This window comes from Phaseolus vulgaris, chromosome 11 (genome assembly GCF_000499845.2).
Source record: "Phaseolus vulgaris cultivar G19833 chromosome 11, P. vulgaris v2.0, whole genome shotgun sequence".
NCBI lineage: Eukaryota > Viridiplantae > Streptophyta > Magnoliopsida > Fabales > Fabaceae > Phaseolus > Phaseolus vulgaris.
Window position 1 is genome coordinate 17,493,496 of NC_023749.2, and position 17,546 is coordinate 17,511,041.

At 33.8% G+C, this 17,546-nt stretch overlaps 1 protein-coding gene and 1 long non-coding RNA gene across 4 annotated transcripts; one reads left to right on the plus strand and one right to left on the minus strand.

The window, feature by feature from the left end:
• The first annotated feature begins 419 nt into the window (after positions 1–419).
• On the plus strand, positions 420–11,334 carry LOC137823963 (uncharacterized). Of its 2 annotated transcripts, none has more exons than XR_011083197.1 (4): positions 420–755; positions 2,163–2,209; positions 2,293–6,097; positions 6,188–11,334. It is a non-coding gene; the product is annotated as an uncharacterized lncRNA (long non-coding RNA). The 2 variants fall into 2 exon arrangements; XR_011083198.1 differs by having other exon boundaries at positions 6,805–11,334.
• On the minus strand, positions 11,175–15,378 carry LOC137823956 (glucosidase 2 subunit beta). 2 transcript variants are annotated; one of them, XM_068629343.1, is made up of 6 exons: positions 15,101–15,378; positions 14,834–14,947; positions 14,246–14,341; positions 13,571–13,723; positions 13,354–13,495; positions 11,175–12,087 (listed from the first exon to the last, which is right to left on the minus strand). In XM_068629343.1, the coding sequence occupies exons 1-5, from the start codon at positions 15,204–15,206 to the stop codon at positions 13,392–13,394; spliced, it is 573 nt and encodes a 190-aa protein (XP_068485444.1). In that variant the 5' UTR covers positions 15,207–15,378; the 3' UTR covers positions 11,175–12,087; positions 13,354–13,391. The 2 variants fall into 2 exon arrangements, with proteins under 2 accessions (XP_068485444.1, XP_068485454.1); XM_068629353.1 differs by having other exon boundaries at positions 11,175–11,670; positions 15,101–15,369.
• Between the last annotated feature and the right edge of the window lie 2,168 nt (positions 15,379–17,546).

The window sequence follows — 17,546 nt, forward strand, 5'->3', positions numbered from 1 at the left end:
ATCGCACCTTAAGAGTTATTTCTAGGTTTTGTCAAAACATTAATAAATTGATTACTTTTAGATAATAGTATATAGAAAAGGATAAATGGTTTTCCAAACCAAAGTTTAATTGAATTATGTATTTATTGTTGTATAAATTAAATTAACTTTTTGTTGTATAAATTAAATTAATTTTTTGTTATATAAATTACATTAAATTTTTGGTATAAATTAAATTAATTTTTTTGTATAAATTAATATTTTTTGTATAAATTAAATTATTTTTTTTATATATATTTCAATTTATTAAGATTTAATTAAAATGGTGAATTAAATATGTATTAAATTAATTTTCTTTTATATAAGTAAGGGTTGACATCGGTCAGCCGACGCAAAATGCGCTTCCATCTATGCGGTCGACACATACAGTATGCTATTTAAATAGAAATTTTGTTGCCTCGCCCTCAGCTTCCCTCTTTCCCCAAATTAAGAAAACCTAATTTTTTCTCATTCGCATTTCGCTGCCCCTCCGTCTCTCATTGTCACTACTCCGACATTGTTCATCGTCGGTGTGTTCATGTTCATGCTCCGGTTGTCTTCTCTTCTTATATTTTGTTCTTCTTCTTCTCCATTTCGGCTCCAAGTTTTTTTGGTCTTCTTCATTTCAACTTCATCCTTCACCGTCGTTGTTCCACAAAGTTCAACTTCACCTCCTACTCCACCATGTTTAGCTTCCAATGCCTTCACCATCATTACTCCAACGCCATTCATCTGAGGTAAACTTTTAAAATTTCAGAATTTTTGATTAATTTTATTTTTGTGATTACTTTTGTGTGAATGTATATGATTGTGCTTTAGTTTATATGAATGATATTTTGCAAACATAATTTTGTTTTGATAATAAAAAAATCAAAAATTGTTATGGAACACCTTGAAAGCTTATGTGGGTGAAAGTGGGGAAGAAGTAAATTGTTGTGCGTGTACAAAATTATCTACAAAATGTTAATTTTAATTTTACTAAAACTGAATTACTAAATAGGATTCAAGGTTTCAATTTGATTAAGACTAATTTAATAGGATATGAAGGTTAAAGTTTTCTTAAAAAAAGAAATAGAAATGAGAATAAAAGGAAAAGTAATTAATAAAAGGAAAGGTAATTAATAAAAGAAGTGTTATTTTTTTAAAAAAGAAATTTATTACTGTTTAAAAATAATTTAGGAAATTGTGTTTTTAATTTTTTTTCATTTAATATCTTGTAATAAACTACATTGTATAAATTAAATAAGGGCGGTATAGAGTGAAAGTGATAGGAAGCATAATGGACTCGTATTTTTTCATTAATATGTTGCAAATAGTGAACTGGTCGGTGTAGAAAACAAATAGCAACTGCATAATTATAGTCTTGGACAACAGAATGGACCCATGTTTTTCGAGAAAATGTTACAAATAGTAATGTGGGGGATGTATAAACTAAATAGGGGCTGCATAGAATAAAAGTCATGGCAGCATAGACTAAAAGTGATAAGCAGCATAACGGGTCCATGTTTTTCATATTAATATGTTGGAAATAGTGATGTAGGGGTGTATAAAATAAATAGGGGCTTCATAGAATAAAAGTGAAGGGAAGCAGAATAGGTCCATGTTTTTCATTAATATGTTACAAATAGTGAACTGGTGCGTGTAGAAAACATATAGGGGTTGCATAGAGTAAAAGTCACGCAGTAGGATGGGCCCATGTTTTTCAAGAAAATGTTACAAATAGTGATATGGAGGCTGTATAAATTAAATAGGGGCTGCATAGAATAAAAGTGATCTGCAGCATAATGTGCCCATGTTTTTCATATTAATATGTTGGAAGTAGTGATGTGGGAAGTGTATAAAATAAATAGGGGCTGCATAGAGTAAAAGTGAAGGGCACCAGAATGGGCCCATGTTTTCCATTATTATGTTTCAAGTAGTGAACTAGTGGGTGTAGAAAACAAATTGGCCCAAGTTTCAAATAACTAAAATATTTTTAAAATTGTGATAGATAAAAAATTAATTAAGAGAGTAAATTTATTTAATTTGTATATGTACGCGTTAAATGAAATTACGATCTATCAATTATGATGTATGAATTATGGTGTTTATACGTCCACGTTAAATGAAATCACGATGTATGTATTACGATGTATGTATCACAGATGCCATGACTGAGGAGGACAAACTAAAATGGTGGACTGACTTTAAGGTAATTTAAATTTTTAATTACAATTTCATGCAAATCAACGAAAATGGGAAAAATGAAACGAAATATTTTTTCCTTTTTAACAGAGTAGAGTCACTTGGGCACCTCAGGATGAGTGACAGATTAAAAAGGTCTATGAGTATAAAGTCAAAAAAACGACTTTGTGACATGTTGACCAAAGTCAGGGCACAACCTACTTGGATAGGCGAGCAGGCATGAGTTGAGCTTCTGAACTATTGGGATACACAAAAGTTCAAAGATAAATCAACACTGAATAAAGTGAATAGGACTTCAGCTCGTGGTGGAGCATTGCACTCCACAAGTCAAAAATCACATAAAGATATTGCAGTAACCTTGATAAGTACTCGTCATTGTCTTACATGGAATTGATTTTACATTTGCAACATATACTGCTTCTAATTGTACAACATTATTAGGAACGTCAATATGGTTGTCCCCTTGAACCTGATGAACTATTTATGCCCACACAAACAAGAAGGGTGATTGGGTCGATACTCATGCTCGTGAAACTTATATAAGTTATTGTTCTAAGTTTTTTTAAATTTTTACTTTAATTTCATAACATTTCCATCACCTAATGACCTATGTGGGAAAACTGTTATGAGAGCTTGAGGACCCTTCAAGTAAATATTTCTCATGACTCTAGCACCGATGTAATTCATCGAGTTCCAAGAGTCCACGGGAGGACCCTTGTGATAGATAATGTCCTTTACAATTTCATGCCACCATTTCTTGGCATAATCACTAAACTCTAGGGTGGCTAGCTTAAGCTTATGCTCATCTTGGATCTCATGGATCTCAAATATTTGTTCACACTTAGCCTCCCAATCTAAATATACATTAGGATCACTAGAGCCATTAAAACAAGGAAGCTTGACCAAAGGAAGCCTAGACTTTGCATCTTGATAGAAGCCATTGCCGTAGTGATGTCTTTCCCCTTGATGATGATCTCTTTGTCCATGGAATTGGGGTGGAGTTCTCCTTCTCTTATGCTCATCTTCACGGCCAAAATCATTTGAAGAGGCTCTTGTTGAAGGTCTATGATGCTCATCATGGATTGAAGGAGATGGTCTAGCTTGTTGCACCTCCATCTTTTACAATTTCTCTTCCAAGCGTCTAATGGTTCTTTGTGCTTCATGTAATTCACCAAGGATTGAAGCTTTGGAAGGAGAATTCTGCTTGTAGGACGCATCACTTGAAAAGCCAGCCATTTGTAATTCAAAAACAGAAAACACACAAAAACAGTAAACAAGTCAAGAAACAAAAAATTAGCAAAATCAGTGAGTGTTTCAAGCAAACTGCCGAAGTGAATTTAGGCAGAAAAATTTAGGTCACTCTCAAAGAAATAATGTCCTTGCACCAATCTGATCTTGAGGCCTTGGAATCCTCAAATGAAAGATGTCAAAGCAAGCACACCAATCTTCAAAGCCAACCACCACAAAACCAAAGAAGCAAGAAAGACAAACAAGAAAAAGTATAAGCAAAGAAAGGCTAGAACAAAAGGAAAACTAGATGTTTGACAAACTCAAAGATTAATGAACAAAAGACAAGCAAGAAAATTAAAGAACTCAATGAGAAAGTAGGCACACAAAAGAATACTTAAAGAAAAGCACTAGAGTAGATGAAGAAAACAAAAAAATTAGCTATTGGAAAATATTTTTTATGCAAACTGTGCTTGATGTTCACTGATTTAACTGGAATGATATAGAGCGAACTGGATTATGAAAATTAAACCATAGAAACTTCAAGATGTTAACTCAATAATGGCACTGGAATCACTTAAAAACAGTAAGCCAATTAATTGAGATAAATTTTTCAAAAATCGCTGCCAGATTACCGGATTTTTTTCCGGCAGAAAGTACACTTTTTGTATTTTATTTATCATTTTTTGTGTACTTTGAATTTTTGAATAATTCTTTTTTCTACTCTTTTCTAACACTTTGAATATCACAAATCCAGAATTTCAGAATTTTCCAGTGAGAATCAATTGCAATAAGGAAAAACAGTAAGCACTTTTCAGAAAAACAGAGGAATCCTAAGAGGAATGAAAAACAGAATTATGAACTAGCAAAGACATAATGGAAAATGATGTATAGGAACTTGTATAGGTCTAGAATACAAGTATGAACTCAATCCAAAACAGAAAATGCACAAAGGATCAATATCAAATTCAGAAAATTATATGACACTAAAGCAAGAAACAACAAAAGCAATCAAAGTACTCCTAGAAGTGATGACAATTATGGAAAAACAAGACTAAGACAAAACTTGTATGGATTCAAAAAGGAAAATACTCAAACATATGATAGGCACAAAATTAAAACAGCAAGCAATACTCAAATAAGCCTAAAACAGAACCTTAAATTGCAAGAAAATGAAAGAGCTCTTGAAATTAAAGTGCTACACAACTCAAAAATGAAACAAGAACACACTTAAACTCTTGATACCACATGATGTGATTCCAATAGCAAAGAAGAGAATGATTCTTGACATTCTTAGGAATCAACTTGAGTTGGACAATTGTTAGGCACTTTTTCTTAGAATTGGATCAATGTTCTAAGTCAAGAACTCACCAAAACTAGCACCAAATCCAAACTCATATGGAAGTTCCTCATATTGTCAAATTGAACCAACAAAAAGAGGTAAAAAATCAAAAGCACCGAATAGAATTGAACAAGAACTAATATGAACCGAACAAAATGAAATCAAAAGCAAGAAAACTGAAAAGGCAAGCTGGAAAATGAAATGCACCGAACCAAAAACAGAGAAGAAGAAGAACAGCTGCTGGAAACAGAAAATAACCGAACCAAAACTCAAGAACACAAGCTAAACTTGAACAATTGAAAGAGAAGGAAGGAAGGAGAAAAGAATGCTCATGAAGATGGATGTAAGGTTGGATGATCACGTCACTAGAAGGATGGTTGCTCCTAGATGAGTGTGCTGCCGCCACTTGAGGACATCATGGATCCTTCAAGATAAGACTAGAGAAGAAGGCTCAAAAGCTCTCCAATGCTCTCTCAAAAATTGAGTATAGTTTCTTTAGTCTAAATTCAAATCTGAAATGTACAAGGGCAACACCTATATTTATAGCCTAAGGTGCTGAAAAATCAAACTAAGAGAATTCAAAATTCCCTCCTAAAAGAAGCTAAAACCGGTGCCTAAACAAGACATGAGGAAGGTGTGATCCCTTCTCTCACTTGGCACCTCCTTATTTACTTCTACACCTATCTACTAATACACCCCCCTCCTAAAGCTCCTAACTAAAGACTAAAAGATGCTATAACAATAGAGGTTTCTAATGTTTCCCTCTAAGCACCTTCAACCAAAGAAATTACAAAAAGAGAAAATAATTGTCCCTTAGCTCCTAAAGCTTTGAACATGCTTCTTGTAAGCCTTTGAGGTGGGCTTTGACCTCCATGGGCGTCCTCTATTTGCGCCTCTACCTCTTCTTGATCTTGTTAATTGGCCCCCATGTCCACTTGAGCTTGATCTCCATCACATGTCCATCAAGTTGATCCAGCAAAAAAGCTTCAAACTTGGAATGAATCAACCAGAGGAAAGAGTAGAGTTCGAGTGTATGGTACAACAGACTTGGCTGCTAACTTCCGCCAAGGAGTCTCTTCCCTCACTCAACCCTCTATTTCGGGCACTTCACAATCTGATCAGTTGACTAAAAATCAACAACTCCGTGCAAAATTTAATATGTGGGGTGAAAAGTATGCACACTTAGAGGATGAAATGAAGGTAATAAAGGAACAACTTGTCTTAGTGTTGCAACGTGACAATGCTTCCACTAACACAAGTCAATTATGCCACCAATATGATCCACAACACGATGACTAACCTCTCCTTTAAAGTGCATCACAAACTGTAAGTTTTATTATTTTACATTTTTATTATATACTAAATATTTTAGTTATTTACATTTAGTTATTCACATTGTTTGTATTATTTTTACAGGTTTTTACATATCACATCACTACTATTTCTACTTCATGGAATGCATTTTATATTTTCATTTGCACTCTTTTTATGTAATTGTATTATCGAACATTTTAAGTTTTAGTACTTTTAGTTAATTTCTAAAGTACGATTTTATTTTATGGTTTATTTTAATTATAAGTTTTATTTTATGTATTAATATTTAGTTTGAATGATTTGGATCAATGAAATTATCTAAATAACTTTGTTTAACTATTTGGATGATTTTTCTATAGTGAATGTGAATGATGGGGATTTTTTTATTTTGAATTGTGAATTTGATTGGGATTTGTTATTCTATAGCTGTTACAGGTAAAAATGGCTAGAACAAAAAAAAAATGTTCTTTTAAACCATTAATGTGTCGGTCAAGCCTACGCAAACAATTTTTAATTTTTTTTGCTACCATTTATGCATTGACCAAGTCACACACAAGTTTTTTTTTCTTAAGTTATGCGTCAGACATTACGTCGGCCATACATGTTGTTGATGAAGCTAAAAAGATGGATTTTTCTAGTTTATGGCTTGAATGTGATTCTACCTTGGTTTGTGTTCCATTTACTGCTAGGACTAACATTCCTTGATTTCTTCATAATAGGTGGAACATTTGCCTTGATTTTTGTGGGAAAATCTGATTTAAGATTTCTCACATTTTTCGTGAAGGCAATGCATGTGCTGACAAGCTTGCTAACTTAGGGTTTTGTTCTCGTCGGTTGACTCAGCCGCCGTTGACTTCAAAGGGTAGCTCCTCCTATCTCCTGGTGGTTTTCGCTTTCTCCTTGGGTAGCTGAGAGTGGCTCCGTTGAAACAGAGGGGTGCCTACCTGTTGATTGCACTCCGACGATCAAGTCAGTACTGGGTTAAGAAATAGTAAAGTATGTAAAGCAGTCTCAGTCTTAGAAATGGCGTACCTTTTCCAAGGTTCTTACCACCCTTTATATAGGTTGTATCTAGGTCAACTCTGTGTCTCACGAGGATCTTTTCTTTAGTGGAATTAGGGTTACTGGTGAGGGCTCTTGTGATGCATTGGACAAGCTTAGCACAGCCGCGACACAAGACTAACCTGATATGATTCCAATAGCAAGATAGAGATGTTTCATAGTCATTATATGGAATCAACTTGAGTTGGAATATGATTAGGCACTTTTCAAGAATTGGATCAATGTTCTTAACATTCAAGAACTCACCAAAACACAAGTAACCAAGCCAAACTCATGTAGAAACCCATTTCTTGACAAATGAGCCGATTGAAATGCACAAGAAAGCAAAGGAACCGATTAAAACTAACTAGAAATCAATTGGACCGAACAAAACCATGAAAGACAGCATTTGAACCGATTAAAACAGTAAAGAAATGAGATGAACCGAACAAAACAAGATAAGAACCAAAAGAACCGAACAAAAGTGCAAGAAAAGCCTAAGACATGTTTATAGAGTTTATAAGGACATGGAAATGGATGAATAAGATGGAAAAGAGAAGGAAACTTATGTGGTTGGAGTTCTTGGAGATGAACACGCCACTTGAAGGATGTTAGGCTTCAAGATGAGTGTAGATGCCGCCACTTAGGTTCCAAGATGCACTCAAGATAAGACTAGAAGAGGAGAAGACAAATCTCACTCACCCAATCACCAATTTGGGAGAGTTTCGGTAGTTATAAAATCAATTCTGTATTTAGAAGGACCCAAGCCCTCCTTACATAGGAAGAGGACCGGTCATGAAGTACAAGAAGCTATCCAAAAGGTCCCTTGCAAATCTCTCACTTTCTAGCGCCTAAAGTGAGTGATGAAGGGTCAACTACTAGAAAGTTCTAAAACTAATATCTAAAGATGCTTCAACATAAGAGGTATCTTTAGGTTTCCCTCTTAGCACCTTTCCTAAAAACTATATTTAAGTATTATTTACAAATTGAAAGAAACTATAAAGAGAGATATTAATTGAAGCCCATTCTTGAAAGCTTGTAGTCTTCTTTGGCTTTAAGCTTGGTCCTCTCTTTATTTAATTCTTCTTTAAGTTTTGAGAAGACTAGAAGGAAGAACTTCAAATGTGTGGGTGAATGACCTCTTCCTCCATTGGTAGAATCCTCTCTTATTTGATCTCTATCATTACCTCTTCTGGAGTGCAAAATCTTTAACAGTATGGCCGCCAGGGTACCAACTCATGTACCAGCGTTGCGGGGCTATCTGTTTTATGGGTGCCCTAAGTATTCACGTGCCATGCATGCAGTCTATCCTTGGAAACCCTAACCCTAACGTGTCTTAACTCCTCCAAGGATTATTTACTTGTGCTACACCTAAACGTGCTATACAAACCACATGCATGAACTTCTCTCGTGACTTGGGTCCCTCTTACATCTGGGTGATAACTCATTATTATTTTTGGGGCCCACCTATGTGGCCCATTAATGCGACCAGACATCCGATGTCCGATGTCGACGTTTGATGTCGACCCCTCCGAAGCCGATGTCCGAGGTCTGGCCAATACAGGTTTATTCATAGAGAATAATTTCACTGGTATAATGGGCTTCTATCTAGTCTATTCTTAGAGTTCTTTATCAATAGGTATAGATTACCTAAGTATTGCTTTTCTTAGGTTTTTTATATATGGGTTTTGCTCTAATCCTCCATATTTGCTTGTATTTCCTTTTTTTTTTTAATAATACTTTTTTCATGTGGTGGCAGATGATTGTTGATACTTAAGGTATCAGCCTAACTGAAATGTCAAGTTCATAGTGATACCTAACATGATAGCTTTAAAAAAAAATGATTTGTTGAGTGAATTATACCTAAAGCAAGACTTATAAAATTGAGTTGATCTCAACCCAAATTAAAGTTGATAGTCTACGTCTCCCTCATGAAACTTATACTGCATAAAGAATTAAATTCTAATATTGAATTTGAATTTTTAATCAAACTTTATTATCTAAATAACAATTAAATGAAATAATTTAATAAGAATGTGCTAAAAGAATTCGGGCGTATGCAGGAAAGAGAAATATTCTTCGAGAAATAAAATACTAAATGCTTGAAAGAAATACTAAATGTGACTTCAAAAATCTAATGACTAGAAATGTAAAGTCTTGATGAAAGATAAACGGTGAGTAGAAAGCTAAATAAACACTTAATGTAAAAGTGATTAAAACGAAAATGGAAAAAAGAAAATGAAAAATGCATTGAGGAAAATGGAGGAAGAGTAAATCATTGAAGAATAATTCAAAGAAGAAAAACAATGGCAGAAATGTTAGGAATTTAATAAAGGAGTGTTAAGGACACATATTTTGACATACTTTTTAAAACATTCTACATATTAGTTGAAATTTATATAAAAAATTAGAATAGGGAATTATTAAATAAGAAGTGATACCCACATTAATAATTTTTTAATCAATAAAATATACTTTAAGAAAACATATTCTAAATATTTAATTGGTTAATCAATATTTTTAACTAAAAAAATTAAAAGTATAATACAATTTTATTTCATTCAAATAATATAATAAAAAAAATTAATGTTTTAAATTACTTTTTATTCTCGAAAAGGGTTGGAACAAAGAGAACGATTATACCACTCCTCGGTCAGTCGGTCGAGCTACGCCTCACTCCTTCCTTTCAGAAAAACTCCTGCTACTCTCGCTCCTCCACTCCTCCTCTCCTTGAACTCCGGACTTGGATGATACCTGCAAAAGACACTCTGACGCTCAAGTCAAACTTCGGCACTCGACACCCAGTATTTAGTATTAGATGATTGTGTATCTAATCCTTTGATGTCGATGCTTATTTATATAATTATTGTGAGTTTTTTGTCGTTAATGAGTCTAATAAAAATATATTAACAAATGTTGGATCATTAATCAGTTTGTTATTGGTCATGTCAGTCGGTCTGAGTCAGAGTCCCGATTGTGCGGATTCTATCCGTACACTTTTTATTTTAAATTTTAATTGAAAATACATGTTAATGAGTCTATCCAAGTTTAAAATGTCAACCTATCAAACTAGCTTAAACATTGTAGTTTGTCCCTTTGACCTTGATTTTCCACCATTACACCCGTCCATTTATCTTATTTGCAAAAGTTTTGAAGCTAGGATTTTATTAATTTTATTAGGATAGCTTAGAAGTAAAGTTACTTAACAATTTATGTTCTTAATTTTGAGTTTACAATTATAAAAGACCGACATATAATTTTTTCATAGATTTTGAAAAATACCGACCCAAACCTTTAGAGGTTTAGGAAATTGTTGTTCTAAATACTTAATGTAATATTTACTCCATGAATTACTTTTTAATCAAATTTTTATTCATTACTTTTTCATTGTTGATTAAATAATTGTCTATGCTACAAGTACTTGGATACCCAACATGGAAGGGTACAAATAGTATAAGTATTATTCACAAGACAATGAATTAGAGAACTTTCTTAAAAAAAATCGTATACAAAAAGGTAAATAATAGCCTATTGAGGGTTCAGATTTAATTGTCATCCAGGAAAATAATCATGACTCCAAAATTTAGGGGTGTTTCTTCGGGACCCCATCAATCTTCCTGCACCCTTCAATTACAAAAAAAAGACTGTTTTAGCTTTTTAAAAATGACTTCCATATTCTGTTTTCTGGGATATTTCCAAGACATACTTTCCAGAATTCAGACATATATTCTGAAAAACACTTTCCAAAACAGTGTTTTGGAAATAAACTTTCCGGAACGTAAGTGTTTTGCAGAATAAAATTTCCAAAGTATGTTCTGAAAAGAACTTTCGAAATGAGAACGAATCAGATGAGATATTTTGATTATTTCACCTAATTGATAAAGTTCAGGATGAAATTTGACCGTCTTGACGGAGTGCAAGAAGAAACACATTCTTAGATGCCTCATACCACTTCCAATAGGTGCCAACCAATTGAGCATTAAGAACTATGACCACTCAATCATTTAACAGATAAGATATACTTGCTGTATAGAAATTCATACCCAACTATCTTCAAATTTGGTTAATTTTCCATTTCAATTAGTTTCTTAAATTGTTTCCATGTTGCTATGTGGGTTTGTGTATCAAACAAATAGTGCATGGCAGTTTTTGTACTACCATAATACTGCTATTCAATAACTACATGATATAATCTTCAAATCTAACAAGGCCAAAATTGTACCCTGGAAATCAATAACCTCAACAACTTTCTCTACTTCTAAATTTGATTATGGTGCTTCCAACAATTTCACCAATAATCCTTGTACTAGAATGGATCCATATTTCACCATTTGCTTCATTAAATTCTCTGACCTAGAAAGAACTGAATTTGCAAACTGCATCTTAACCCATAATGACTTGGTAGTAATAAATTACAAGTCCCATAAGGTGGCACCAATTGATTGCACCTCAAGCAAAATATTATACACAGAATGTCTGAGGCAGGCATTGCTACTTCAATCCTCTAACCAAGCAGACGAAATAAGAACTTGTATTTCAGGAACCTGATACAACCAGAACATTGAGTCCTTTGTCAGATAGCAAGAGTAAGAAATGGGGAAGGGACCTTTGGAGGGTGTAAGCAAGAACGTAGGAACAGGCTTGCTAAGACTTGAGAGGTCTAAAAATGATCAATGATTGCAGCATTTCATCAACAATTTGCATTCTAGATTTATGTGGAATAAAGAAAAGAAAGAAAAGGGATATGAAATTTGGCAGGACTTCAAGGAAATGAAAAAGTGGGGAGTTGTTCTCATGGTTCTCTGCTCTAGTTCTTATAGAATGACCATGGATTAATTGAAAGACTTTGTTCCTAGAACTGCAGAACTGAAGAAATTTCTCTGTCTGATTGTTGATCTAATCAAAGCTGTTGATAAATTAATCTAGTATTGAAGCATCTGGTGCAGTAACCAACATGAAAACTGCAGAGGAAGAGATACTTAATTAAATCGATCAATATGGCATTTAAAGAGAGTACAAATATGACGAATGAAAGAAGTGAAAAGATAAAGCCGTGTATTGATAAGATGTAATGGAAACAACAGCAGTATAAAAATGGAGTAAGTAACGAATTCAGACCGAAACCAGTTTAACAGGATTACAGAGATAAACAGCAACTATAGCATGAGATAGAAGATGAAAGTGAGATTAAAACAGTACTCAATGCCCCCTTTACTCATTCTTTACCTGGCTTATATTCTCATTCTCTCACTAACAAACATATTCCTGAAGAGTTGTTTTAGGCTTTCTAATTCAGTTACTCCAACACCAAGCAAAACTCATACTTTTTATTCACATTTCCATCTCAGCAATGTCACATAAAATATCACATGAAACCACAAACTATACATTGCCAATGGTGAAAAAATACTGAATATAATTATAAAATATCATTAATGTAACAACTGATTTGGTAAATCAGTAATAAAGGTCATGATACCCGCACAATGATGTATGGTACAATAACAAACATAGAACTACATTTAAACATTAGGATGTAATGCAACATATGAGCAGAACCAATTAACTGCAGTGAACATTGAAATAACCAAATTGAATTATATATTCAAAGTAAATAGAAACCAAGCGTGTAGTGATATCATGTAGAAGGAAAAAAAAAGGTTCCCATTTATGTTAGTTATGCTTGCCTTATCATACAAAAATGATCTTTTAAGCCAAATCCACCTTGTACAAAAAAACCAATATTCGCGGCTTGAGTTATAGACCACACATAGAGAATCACTAATTATATGTTCCCACAAATTTATTTTGTCAAATTGTGAAAACAAAAAATGAGTTAAGCAACAACATATAGTTGTCATGGTCAAAGGGAAGCATGATATCATAGAAAGGACTATTTATCCATACTCTTCAACTTAATCCTGCAGCCTAAATGATACATCAAAGAAACTATCAATCAATTTAAAAATATAACTGGAGAAATTTTAATATCTGTTTTACAACATGCAAATATGGTTTCTTATATATCTTTCCTAAATGAAAACACAAATAAAAGGTGATATATTCCATGATGCTTTCGTCTTGTTCTCACTCTTTCTGTTTTTTGTCAAATACTATGGAAAAGTTTATTATGAAATGGGCACTGGCATCAACTAATTCAAAAGTACAAAATCATGATCAGCAAGACCTAAGAAAGGGAAAATGAAGAAAAAAATTCAAAATATTACCTGTATGATGTCAGGTAAACAGCAAGGTCTCTTTGAATTCAATGGTAAAGTCTGCTTCTAGATCTGGCGCGGCATCGAAAACTCCAGAGAAATACAAGAAAAATAACCAGAAGCATTTGTAGAATAAACACCAACTTCAAACCTAAACCAGGAAGGTTACAATTTATTTTTGCCTGAGTTTCTAAACACTCGAAAATAATTTAGGAAAACAAATTACCAGTAAGGTTATGAACTGATTCCTCTGACTTCACTTCTTTTTTATTTGCTTTTGACTTGCAAATGCTAATTGTCGACTCTGCATTTCCACCCATGACACATGTGTTTGGGCAACAAATGATTCCATCATGTTCATCACTCCCATCACAACAATCTGCAGCAATATTGAATGAATATTGGAACTCAAAGTTGAAGGCAGAAGAAGTCTTTTATATCTTGCCCCAGGAAAAGTAACTTTATTGCCAATTTACGTTAAAGCAGATTGCTTATGTGAAATTTAAAACCAGATCAGTTGTGACATAATTTGTACTAATGAATTTAAATCTAAAAATCATTTAATCTCAAACAGGTAATGAGTATAAAGAGATCAAAACAGATAGGAGGCAAAGCACCAAAAACAATCAACCATTTGCACTGGAAAATATGGAGATTTAGACATGTGTTACGCAATTCACTGTCCAGACAACTGAGGAGACACTGGTTATCCATCATTTTCAGAACACAACGCCTTTAAGCCTTAGGTAGTAATTATTAAGCTCTCTACTCCATTCCTTTGCCTTGGCAAAATTCCAAGGACATGTACAAAGTGCTATAACAAACAAACCTTAACAAAACCTCACAAAGGCAAATAGGAAAAAGGAATCCAAGATATAAAAACACAGGATTAAATGCTTACCACAAAAGTGATCATTAACATGAGAAGAAACTATAAACTGCGGCTTGCTACCAAGGTTTCTGCAATAAAACTTTGCGCCAGGGCAAGCTGAAGTCCCTGTAATCAAATGAACAACAACATTCTAACAAGCTATAAATGTTAAGAAATTCCATCTCATGATATTGCAAAAAAGATGTTCATGAAAAACTAAGAAAATTTATGACGTCAGAGAAACAACCAAACTATCAACATATTTAATAAGATCAATAAAAGCCAACGATATTAAAAACTAAGGCTGAAGAGAAACAAATACTTTTCTCGTCAATTTTCAATTTGGAAAAAACTTAAAAACATTTCTTTAGATCATTTTGATGTTGTTCTCCCTTGAGAATTGGATTTTCACCTCCATAATCTATGCTGACTTTTAACGGAGCCCTTCATTACGCAAACTACTGAAGTGAAACTCTAATAATAGTTCGAAAACAACACTGAAAATACTTATGCAACTCCCTATAAGTTTTGTCCTTCCAAATTTCCTTGAATAATAAAATCATCTAGAAGTAGGAAATCACACAACCATAAAAATCATCATCTTGCATAAATACATACCAGGCTCATCAGTGCCATCAGGGCAGTCACAGAAATTGTCATTAAGACGGTCTCTGGAGAAGGATTTTGACCCATCCTTGCACTTGATCACCTCAGAGCTGTAATATTTCTCATCTGCACCCAAACACCAATTCAAGATAATAAAAATACACAAATAACAGCAAAATGGTTTGATGGTACTGCAATGTTTGACTTGGGTTGCACACCCACTTGAGAAAAGATTCAAGCTTTGGTGTTTCGAAGCAAAAGGGTTAGACGGGCACCTACCTAGGGGATGTACGCCAAGGAGAGAAGGTTGTGAAAAAACAACATGCGGCGAGGCGAAGAGAAGAAAACATGATAAATGGAAACTTAAGAAGCAGTGGGAATTCATGTCTGTGTGAGTGAGTGAATGAATGAAAGCGCGTTTGTGTACTCTTTCTGGAAAGAAGCCAGTTTTAGTCTCGATTTTCGAGGCTCAGATTTAGTTGACTTGACTTGACCTCCACTCTTGGGTGGAATTTCTGTGCATGTTTGGTAAACTCACCCTCATTTTTGTTTTTGGAGATACAAAAGCCCTTTTTAAGACCCAATTAATTGATATGAAATATTTTTGCTGATGTTAAGGGTATTATTAAATTTATTAAGAACTGGATACACTTTTTTTTAATAATTTTTTCCTAAATATATTATTTATTTATCATAATTAATATTTAATTATTTTATTACATAACAAGGTGAACCCAATATTCAAAAAATACTCTTATATGCAATAGCTATTTCATCTTGCATTAATACAAAAGAACAAGATGGAAGATCAAATTTCCAACTCAATTTGCTTTTTTCGCCATATATATGGTGATAACATCTGGCATCATAATCTTTACTTGTGTTTCAGAATACAGAAATATGAGTCTCTTAATTAGTGACCTATTATTATAAGTAGGTGTTTGAAATAAAAGTATTTTTAAATAAATATTATTTTTTCGGTCATAGACTTAAAGAGATATTTATCTGCCTGAATATTTGTGCAAAATTTTAAGAGACTCGTGTTTCTTTTTAACAGCATGTATTAATGTAATTGGGAATCTAATGCATGTAATAATATTATATCTATTATATAAACTCTAATATGAGTTTTGCTAAGGAAAGATTATAATGAGTTAGTGCGCTAACAAAATATTGAAAATATAAGAATTTGTTAAATAAGATCAGGTGCAATTAAGCCAATAAAAATATTAAACCAATAATAATAATAATAGATATAGAAACACGAACCTAAATTTTACTATGATTTTAATGCTTTTTTTTAATGTTTTATTTAAGTTTAACATTGAACATTTTCTTAGATACGGAAATAAATGTTTATGATTTTACACCAAAATCACATAATGAGAGAAAATACATCTTTGATTATATTTTGTTTTTTTTTTTAATATAAATGAAAAGATATCGAAGAGTTTTTTTTTTTTTAAGTATAGTCTCGAACGGTGTAGGAATCAAGAAAATCATTCCACCCTTTTTCAGTCGGTCGGTCTGTTCTTCTTTCTTTCTCTCGAATAAATTCCTTCTTATCCTCTCATTCCTGCACTCCTCGTTTCCATGAACTTCGGATAATACCTACAAAAGGCATTCTGACGCTCAAGTCAAACTTCGACACTCAGTGTATTTAGTACTAGATGATCATATACCTGATTCTTGGAATTTGTGCTTATTTATATAATTATTGTGGGTCCTTTCTTGTTGGGCCTGATTAAGGATTTAATTTGTAATTAAGAATACACTATTTAATGCTTGATCTTTGATTAGTCTCGTCAATCCTCTGCTTGGGTGTTGACCGGGTTTCGGCCGATGTTGATCGGGTGCTGGGGTTCGAATCGATTGTATGGACTCGACCAGTACACTTGCCCCCTAAGCTCAAGAATGTTGAATCCGAAGAGTCTTTGTGACAATTGAGCTTTTCAAGGTGAGATGTGATGTTGGTGGCACCAAATGCGCGACGTGACGTGTCATGATGAACTAGGGTTTTTGGCACCATTTGATGTAGATTGTTGGATCAAGGGAGATCTAATGGTTGAGATGCAATGGACGTGCGTTCGTCCTCTCTCCTCGAAGGCTATAAATGATGGTCCCCCACTGTTACGTCTCACTGCTCCTTTGTTCCGACTTTCAAACCCCAATCATTCTAGCGAGGTGTTTTCCATTCGTTCTCAGAGGTTAGTCATGTCTTCTCTTAGCTCCTCGTCCTCTTCTTCGTCTTCTTCTTCATCTTCCTCTTCGTATTCCTCCTCTCTTGATTCCTCCAAGACTGAACCTTTGTTGGTCGGGGTAATTCAAACGTTGCCCCCGTGGAGACTTTTGTGAGGGTCAACGATTCGAAGGACGTTGCCGACCGAGCAGACCCTGCCGAAGAGTCATTTTATCGTTCGAGATTTGATTGGGTTGACCCAAGGGTGACTGAGTTCATCTCTATGTATAGGGATTCATCCTCTATTGGATCCTTTGTGGATAACCATAATCTATTGAAGTCAGATGTTGTTGATGACATGTTGACAATTGATTATTGGCGACTAACCGATACCATTTGTATGGGTCGGTCTACCTCAAAGGATCCTTTCACTACAAAAAAACGTGTATGTGGTGACGGTTATTTTCATAAAAAGTGGTGTTTTTAACCGCCACATTATATGTCTGTGGCGGTACCGCGTATCGCAATAATTCTTGCCGCCATAAA

Bases quoted from the DNA above. Each gene is read 5' to 3' on its own strand.
- LOC137823956 (XM_068629343.1), bottom strand. From the start codon at position 15,206: ATGAATTCCCACTGCTTCTTAAGTTTCCATTTATCATGTTTTCTTCTC. The intron at 14,342-14,833 runs GTATGTATTTAT...ATTTGATTACAG, and splicing joins TGATGGCACTGATGAGCCTG to GGACTTCAGCTTGCCCTGGC. The intron at 13,496-13,570 runs GTAATTTGTTTT...TTCCTGGTTTAG, and splicing joins ATCAGTTCATAACCTTACTG to GTTTGAAGTTGGTGTTTATT.